Here is a 9193-nt window from a genome sequence, read left to right as displayed (position 1 = left end):
AAATGCGTATCACTTAATTTCTTTACAAGCTCAGAATCGGACCGATAACAACCAGATTGTATCAATATGCCGAGATGCGACAAAGCACTTCATTGTCATGGCGTTGCTTTTCTTTTTATTTGGCCCTGTATCCGCCTAAGCGATTTTGGGCGAGCTCAACAAAGCATGCCAGTCGTTTCAATTCTGTGCCAACTGAAGCCATTGGAAATGTCAAGTGAAGCCAAGCGATTGCCCCTTGGTCTTTCCATGGCAGTGAGAGCCTCCTTCTTCCTCTGCTACCACCAGCGCCTTCCGAGTGGAAAACTTTCAGAGCTGGAACTTCGGTGTCCATCAGATACCCCAAATATCAATTCCTACTACATATAGATAAATAAGAAGCCCAACTTCCAATTTCCAAATTATCAATATCACAGACTATTTATTGATTATATATCACAGAAATGTGAATTAGCTTGATCAATTTAGTCACTAGATTTACAAAAGCGGTTAACAAATTTATAAAAACCATTCGAATGTACAAACCTTTCTAGTCTTAAAACACGAACAAATTACATGAAAATAACTGCATCCAAGAAACAAGAATAAATTACACGCACATCTCTAAGAGGGTCCCTGCGGACCCTGTCGGTCATCGACTCGAAATCGTGTTGGAGGCTATTTAAATAGATTCTAGACATTCCATTTATGGAAGTCACAAAGGCTACGGCAGATAGGTCTAACTGGATTAAAATACTGCATCATTGAAAACGTGATGGGTCCCTCGGGACGCTGTCCGGCATCCTAAGGTTAATCAGGTTTTAAATTTTAAAAATTTTGAGTACGCAGTTTTATAGCCCATTAAATTTTAGTATAATTTAGTGAAAGCTTCCAATAGCTACTTTGCCTATTTAGGAGATAGGAGGTATTACGCACCACGCGACGATATGGATAAATTTTTACTATATATCTTTAGCTTTTGGCAGACTTTCGAAAATAAGACTTTGTATTCTCGAAATACACTCATAATATGTACATATAGTATGTATGCATGTATGTATGTATACTTAGCACAAGTCCCAGATTGTTTCCTTTGTTTGAAAAAAGTATGATATTAATCTTTAGATTAAGTTTATTTTGTTAGTAGTTAATTTTATTTCTTAAAATTCTGCTTGGCGTATTTTACAATAAACTCGATATTTTTGAATTTAAAATTCTTTACATAATTCACATAAATATGTGTTATATAAAATCTTTACGGCTATTTTTAATACATACAAAAAGAAATGTGTATAAATTTATTAGCGATAAATAAATAAAACCCAAATAAAATTTAAACCTATTTAAGTCGATATATTTTACACCTACATGCAAACATCTAACTTACGTTTTAAATATTTTAACGATCAAATCACACGCTTAATAATAAAGAGAATTATTTCAAAATTTTAATATTGTGGGAAAACGTAGGCAAAGTTTGACCAATTCATATAATTGGTTTACAAAAAAAACAGATAAAATGACCCATAACTTCGCAATTTTTGGCGAGTTTAGGTTATCTGTTATACTGAACATATTCTCCTTAATAAGCTTCTAGATTGTATGATGTAATCTACAAAAACATAAATTTTGAATTAATCATCTATANACAGATAAAATGACCCATAACTTCGCAATTTTTGGCGAGTTTAGGTTATCTGTTATACTGAACATATTCTCCTTAATAAGCTTCTTAATTGTATGATGTAATCTACAAAAACATAAATTTTGAATTAATCATCTATATTATTAAAATGTGCGATATCATAATTATAAACTATAAATAAACTACAATACACAAATAAAAATTTCTCTTCGGCACTGCGCCGCAATATCTTTACGCTATTTACATCAATATGGAAACCGTAATTAGAATTGATTAAATCCGAACTGTTCCATGAACAGTGCTTCCGTATGTTAGTTAGAATTTTCACCCACTTCACTAACAGTAATTGTCATCTTCTCCTCATCACCGCTACTATCATTATCTTCGTCAAGGTCGTCATCATCAAGCTCTTCATCTCCATAGCTATCGCTGGTACAGTCCTCATCGTCATCATCGGCCGATTGCGTTAACAAATCGCTTGCACCTGACATTTGCATTATAGCGTTCTGCCCATTTATACCAACATTGCTGTTAATAGATGAGCTCGCTAGAGTGGCAGCTACGCCTGAAACGGCAGAGTTTGGTAGTTCAATTGTCAAAATTCCATTTGCTGTCGTTATAGTTTTTGACATGTGTGACGTGGCACTGCCATCCTGGATGCTATTTGCATTATCCACTGTCCGCTGAACATTTCCTTTATCCTCCGATTTTATATCCAGTTCCATTACTTCAAGGGATGAACGCATCTTGAAGTGCGTCTTTATATGCTTGGAGAGGTGATCGCTGCGCATGAATTTTTTATTACATTCTCTACATTGAAAACGCTTCTCTCCAGTATGAGTACGTCTGTGGCGCTGTAACTCATCGGAGCGTGTGAATCGTTTTCCACAGAATAACCAAGAGCAGACAAACGGCCGCTCGCCTGTATGCCAACGTAAATGAGCGCGCAGATGCGAAGTTTTGCCGTACACTTTATTGCAGCCCGGTATGTGACAGATATGTTGCCGCTTTCGATCAGCATGCTTCTCCCCTTCTGTGCAATTTGGGCAGGTGCAAGCCACGCGTTTTAGACGTGGTTTTATTTCCAGGACGCCTGCCCAATTAACATTTGTATTGGGGTTGATACTATCAATATTGCTGTTGGCAGCACCGCTGCCATTACCGGCGCTAACATCATTGACGTTAATATTCACATTTACAGATGTGGTTGCTGTCGTTGGTACCGCTGTTGTTGATGTATTTGCTGAATTTAGTTGGGATTGCATTGCCTGAATTTGTGATTGCTGCTGCTGGATTTGTTGAGTTAGCGTCGCTGGTGCCGTTGCTATTGTGATCTGTGTACCACCGCCACTGGAAGTTACGGTTGTATTTGGCGGGATGGCTGGATTATTTTGTGTTGTCATAGTTGCCGGCTGAGACTTCAGCATGGTAGTACGCGCTTGATTGGCAGGTGTGATAGTGAAGCTATGGGTCTGGGGGACGGCGGTGATTTGTATTGATGTGGGCAATGAAGAAGGTATTGCAGCATTCTCGTTGGAAGATTGTTGCTGTGATTGATCGGCTTGCTGCTGTGATTGCAGTTGCTGTAGATTAACAGTCATATTCTGCGGCACAATCCATTTAATTTGTTGTGGAGTTTGGCTGGGATCTGGGGGCTCCTGCTTTATGTTTGTGATAAGCGTGTGTTGTGTTTGGGATGGACTTTGGGGTTCTTGTTTCGGCTGCACCAGGTTTGCGGTTGTCGTAGACGTAGTTGTGCCTGTTTGAGGAAGAGATGTTTGTGCAGGATTAAGCGCCGCGCCGGGATTAGATTGCAATTGCACCTGTTGCTGCTGCTGCTGCTGCTGTAGTTGATGCTGCTGCTGAAGCTGTTGTGGCAAAATTACATGTTGAAAGCTCCCTTGAAGTTGAGGTGGCAGATGATTCGCCTGAATTATTTGGACCTGTCCTATTCCTGGGATATTTTGGATCGGCAAAGCCTGAAGACCAGGAAATTGTTGAAGCTGTATAAGGTTGGGGGTATTGCCTGGCGCAGATGGAGCCGATGCAGTTCGAAGTTGTTGTAGTTGCTGTGCGGGAATCACCGTTAGCTGCTGACCTTGTGCATTGGTAATTGTTATGGACTGATTCGTTGGCAGCTGAATACCAGATTCGGATGCCGCATTCAGTGCGTTCAATATCTGTTGTTGTTGTTGTTGCTGATGTTGATGCTGCTGCTGTTGTTGAGCGACCTATGAGTTATAAACCAAAAAATACCTAGTTTTCATAATTTGTTAAATTTGTTCCTTTGCGGAAAGTTTACCTGTTGTTGCTGCTGATGCTGTGCAGTGACTGCAGCTTGAGCAGCTGCAGCAGCAGCGGCTGCTTGCTGCTGCTGATTGTTCGACGTAGGAGGTTGCTGAGGATGTTGAATGTGTATGATATTTGCATTCGGCGGCAGCTGTGGATATGACATCGCATTCAATGGCGCCAGCTGAACCTGTTGTATTTGGCCATTAGGCGTAACTATTTGCGCAATTTGTGCGAATTGTGGTATAATTTGCATTTGGGTGGGAGGCAACCCAGCCGACATTGGCAGAGCTTGTGCCGGCATCAGATTAGGCAGACCGGCTGCGTTAAGTTGATGCACGGGCACATGTACTGTCTGATATATTGTCTGGCCTCCACCAGTTTGAATTGGAACTTGAACGGCAACAGTCTGTTGCAGAGCTGGGGCAGCTTGTTGCTGCAGCGTATGGGGAAACTGTATGAATTGTGGCATTGCAGTCGCTGTAGAATTCGCATTGGGAGCTGTTCCTGCAGGTCTTATTTGCACATTTTGGAGAGTCTGGCCGTTTTCCAATTTTATTGTGCCATTACCCAATAGGTTACTAAGATTTCCTAGCAAACCATTTGATGCTGCTACGGACGTTGGTATTTGAATGTTTGTACCTGGTATTGTAATGGTACTCGGCAAAGTTGTAGCTTGAGCTGTGTTTGGGGGTACTTGTGTTGTACTGGTCGGTGGTTGAGTTGAAGAACATGAGTTACCACTGTTAGAAGGATTTGTACCCCCCGAATTGTTTGACGATTGCGGTTGACCTTGTTGTTGTTGTAAAATTTGCTGTTGTTGCGGTTGCTGTACTGTAGCATTTACAACAGGTACTTGAATATTCGTACCAGGTATAGTAAATAGTGTTTGTTCAGACGCTCCAACACCTGGCGGTAACTGCATTGCTTGTCCCAAACCGTGGATAAATTGTGTTGCAGGCTGCAAATGCATTGCAGTTGGTGTTGGACCTGCAGTCGGTGCACGCACAATTTGTCCATTGGGTGTAATAAATGCTTGCTGTCCATTGAAATGTATCGTTTGTGCGGGAGCCGCCAATTGAGCAGCATTTAAGTTGGGTATAAAGATGGCCTCCTGTCCATCAATGGTCACCGTCTGCATTGGCTGCACAATTTGAAACATATTTTGAGTGGGTATGGCTTGTGCCTGCTGTGGTGCTGATGCCGTAGCCTGAACAAATTGCTGAGGCAGGTGTTGTAAGTTGATAATTTGTTGCAATGGAACATTATTGCTATTACTCGTTGCAATTCCCTGCGCTGTGGGTGTAGCATTTACAAAAGTTGCCTTTACCTGTGCGCTGGGGGCAGTAGACGCTTGTTGTTGTAACGTTTGTGTGGGGGCGGCTGTAGCAGACTGACCTGTGTTAGTATTAGCGTTGGCATTCACGGTGGTACCGCCAAGAGCACTGTTCTTATATTGTATCATTTGGGGAATTAAATTTTAAATGACCGATGCTAAATTTCTTATTCGTTCACAACTGGCTTTGTATGTGCATCACCTATTTTGTATCACAAGCTTCTTGTTTGACCACTTTTCGGGTATGAACTATGGCAAGCTCATTTTTTACCCTACATACTTTCAAGTAAAGTGCAATAAGGTGTGTTATTACAAGTTAGAAGCTAACGCACATACAAATATTTGCATCACTTTTTTCTCTATCAAAAACGAAAATTTTCTCCCAATTGTTTATTTTACTAGACGTATTCATCGGCCATTATGGAAAAATCACTTCTTAGTGCTTCCTTGAAGTGAAATGTCAGTTTATTGCCAAACTGAAATGTCAGTTACTTACCAGTGCTGCCAAAACGATTCGAAGTACAGTACATTCTGTTCCGATTATCCTGGAAACCTCGTCCGGATTTCCCAAATGCTCCGATTCGTATCGCAGGATTGTTAAATAAATGCTAATGAAGACAAAATTGTAGTACAATTAACTTTATTGTACAACAAACAATTTACATTATTCGCTAATACAGTAAAAACACGTTACAATACTTGTTAAAGCAATAACAATGCTTAACTAAACTTGTTAACACAATTAAACTTATAGTTTGCTTATTCGCAACTCACTTCTCTGCTCACTTTATTTGTAGCTTGCTGACTAGTAACTCACTCACTCCGGTGTCTGGTGGCGCATTTATATACCTGCGCTCGCACTCATGGCAACTTTAGAACGTTCTGAAGTTCATCGCTCATTCTCTTTCTCTAGCTGTTCTCAGTGTTCATTCAACTTGCCGTTTCTGTTTGTGGAACATTCTACGTCATTCCTCAAACATTTTGCCTATTTCTCGTTGTTCGCTTCGCGTTGCCGCAGTATTCGCCACACTGCCCTCCACCTAAGTCTGATGGTCCCGATCAGACACACTTGCTGCTCCAAACGTTGCTAGTCTTTCATCTTGGTTCTCGGTCTTCACCTGTCTGGATTCGATGCACTGCGTCCTTCAGCCGTTGGTCAATCTATACGGACATTTCCAGTTACGATGTTGTTTGGAGGTGAAGCCTTTCTTCGGCTGCGGCATGGGCAACAACACCCAATCGCCTTCCTGTAGCTCCTCTCGGCTCGATGCGTTACTGGACATAGCTTCCAGCTTATCTCCGGTGGTGCACCATCTCACATGGTCGNACCTGTCTGGATTCGATGCACTGCGTCCTTCAGCCGTTGGTCAATCTATACGGACATTTCCAGTTACGATGTTGTTCGGAGGTGAAGCCTTTCTTCGGCTGCGGCATGGGCAACAACACCCAATCGCCTTCCTGTAGCTCCTCTCGGCTCGATGCGTTACTGGACATAGCTTCCAGCTTATCTCCGGTGGTGCACCATCTCACATGGTCGTGCTTCTGCCGGCCACTGGTGGTGACCAGACCATGTCTCCTCTCGTGGGCACCCTTTTTGCCAGATGTATGCCGCATCCTCGGTCCTTGACACCCAGGCTGCTGCCTTCGTGCTGCACTGCCTTTACCATATTTTGCTAAATCTGTAGCCCGTTTCGGTAACTTTTCTCTACCGATTATTTCTCTACTGGTAGAGAAAATACGTCACTCTCCCCTACTAATTAGCAGTAGAGAACAGGGCTGCGAATTCATATCTCAATTCGCCTTGGTAGAGAATTGTTACAGAAACGAGCTACTGGTTCCTCACGCTGAAACTTGCCTCTCGCTCTTTCGCCGGCGTCAACCTCATTGACCGGACATGTATAACCTCATGCTGGGCTTCCGGCTTAACTGCTCGCCTTTGCCGACCACCTTTTTCGGGACACTTCAAAGCGCGCCTACTGCTTCCGCAGCCGCTTCCATTTCCGGCCACCGGCGTATCACAATTGCAACGGGGTTTAGCGGCTTTCCTCCTGCCGGAAACACTGCCTGGCTTGCCATGACCACTTCCTTGTTGCGACCTCTTCTTCACTGAGCTGGCGGAACCGTCACGCTTTTCCTGTATCGGTGAACCACTTCCTTCTCCTGACGAAACCATTTCGTTTCCATCACTGTCAACCTCTGCCCAACTAACCACTTCCGTTTCTGGTGGAATCTTCGACACTTCCTCTAAGACCAATCGTCTGCTGAAGCACTGGTTGAGGTAACCAACCCTAAGTGGCACTCTCCTGTCGCCATAGGTTAGGATCATTCCCTGGAGGTCAATCTTCATGCCTCGCCCAAGTGGGAAATCAACGCCGATGATGACTTCAACCACAATGTCTGCCACAATAAACTTCGTGTACGAGGCCAACCCGTCGATTATTACCTCGCATAGTGCTTCTCCTAACACTTGGTTTCGCTCACCAGTTGCAGTCTGCAGCTTTGCTCCAGGTAGTGGCTTCACATAAAAAGTAGTCACATCAGGTCGAATAATGGAATGTGACGCTCCAGTATCCACTGTCAGCACTCGCTCCTGCCCATTCACACATCCACCAATAGTGAGGTTGCTCGCATTCCGGCCAATTTGTGAGATGGAGATTATGGGCCCTTCAACTTCTGGAGCCAGCACGCGGTCCTTCCTGCTGGCTCGTTTTAGTTTAACAACTGACTGGAGTTAGATTCGTCTCCTTCAGCCCTGCGTTTGCGTCCTGTTCAATTGTTGAGCCCATTGGAACTTGCACTGCAATCGGAGGCGGCCTGGCTTTCCACATTTAAAACATTTGCCAGATCCATGCTTTTTCTCGCCCAGCAGTTGGATTAGCTTCTTCAGCATTTCATTGGTCATACGAGACGGTTTCAGCAAATGTTGTCTTTGGATTCGCATACATCTCTCGCTTGGTATACACGTCCCGCATTCCGTTGATGAACCTCTGGATTTTTACTCTTTCGAGGTGCTCACCCGATGCATCTCCAATTGTCAAATGAGCCAACCTTTGAATCTCGGAGGCGAATTCATGTAGAGTCCCATTGGCTTTTTGGCAGCGATTCTCCAGCTCCATAGTAATTATCGCTAGAGGGAAGTTCGCAAGCACTCTCTGTGACATCCAAAGAGGACTTAACCTTGCAAAAAGGTGGTGCGCAGACGTAGGTTTAAATAAAAAACCCTTCTAAGACAGCTATAGTCCCCTTCACTAAGAAACGAATTCTCCAGGGGATGAGGAACTTGACCTTGGACGGGGTCGTAATCAGTGTCGCCGCAGAGGTTAAGTATCTGGGGCTTACCCTGGACTCCAAGATTCTGTGGAGGGCCCATGTTGATGCGGTCACCTCTAAGGCCACGAGAGCGATTATGGTGTGCAAACGTCTAGCGGGTAAATCCTGGGGGTGCACTCCGAGGATCCTCAGATGGATGTACTCCATGATAGTGAAACCAATAGTGACTTATGGTGTGGTGGAGGGCTTCGGCAAAGGCTCAGCTCAGCTCCCCCTGGCTTTGTTCCCCAGGGACGATATTAATGGCGCATTTACATGGTATGAAGCCATATGAACTGTTGATACGTTAAAATAGAAAGACTACATGTTCTAATGAGAAATTCAATGATATCGAGTGGGATGCATATAATAAATTTTTTCATATGAAAAGTTATGGGGAGATACTGTAAACATACTGTTGTGATACTGTTAAGCATATGAAATTATAGCAAGTTGAATTTTCATACATCTTCCCATAAAAAGTTTAACAGATGCAGAGATACCAAGGGGGGTTTTTCCCATTTTGATGCCTTTTTAATATAAAAACCCACCGAAAAGGAGGAAAGCGGCAACTCCGCCATTCACATACATGTCAAAAGTATGAATTTTAAAAATTAAAAACAATAAACAAACAAATT

The 9193-nt window shown here is 43.1% G+C and overlaps 1 protein-coding gene across 1 annotated transcript; it reads right to left on the bottom strand.

Moving 5' to 3' along the window:
• Positions 1–1630: 1630 nt before the first annotated feature.
• On the bottom strand, positions 1631–5704 carry Spps (Sp1-like factor for pairing sensitive-silencing). Its single transcript, XM_017625164.1, has 2 exons — positions 3924–5704; positions 1631–3852 (listed from the first exon to the last, which is right to left on the bottom strand). The coding sequence occupies exons 1-2, from the start codon at positions 5373–5375 to the stop codon at positions 1933–1935; spliced, it is 3372 nt and encodes a 1123-aa protein (XP_017480653.1). The 5' UTR covers positions 5376–5704; the 3' UTR covers positions 1631–1932.
• Between the last annotated feature and the right edge of the window lie 3489 nt (positions 5705–9193).

The sequence above is a fragment of the Rhagoletis zephyria genome, unplaced genomic scaffold, assembly GCF_001687245.7.
Source record: "Rhagoletis zephyria isolate East Lansing unplaced genomic scaffold, Rhagoletis_zephyria_1.1 Rzeph_scaffold_03924, whole genome shotgun sequence".
NCBI lineage: Eukaryota > Metazoa > Arthropoda > Insecta > Diptera > Tephritidae > Rhagoletis > Rhagoletis zephyria.
The sequence above is the reverse complement of the archived record's forward strand: the minus strand, read 5'-3'. Positions and strand labels throughout refer to the sequence as shown.

Bases quoted from the DNA above. Each gene is read 5' to 3' on its own strand.
- Spps (XM_017625164.1), bottom strand. From the start codon at position 5,375: ATGATACAATATAAGAACAGTGCTCTTGGCGGTACCACCGTGAATGCC. The intron at 3,853-3,923 runs GTAAACTTTCCG...TATAACTCATAG, and splicing joins AGCATCAGCAGCAACAACAG to GTCGCTCAACAACAGCAGCA.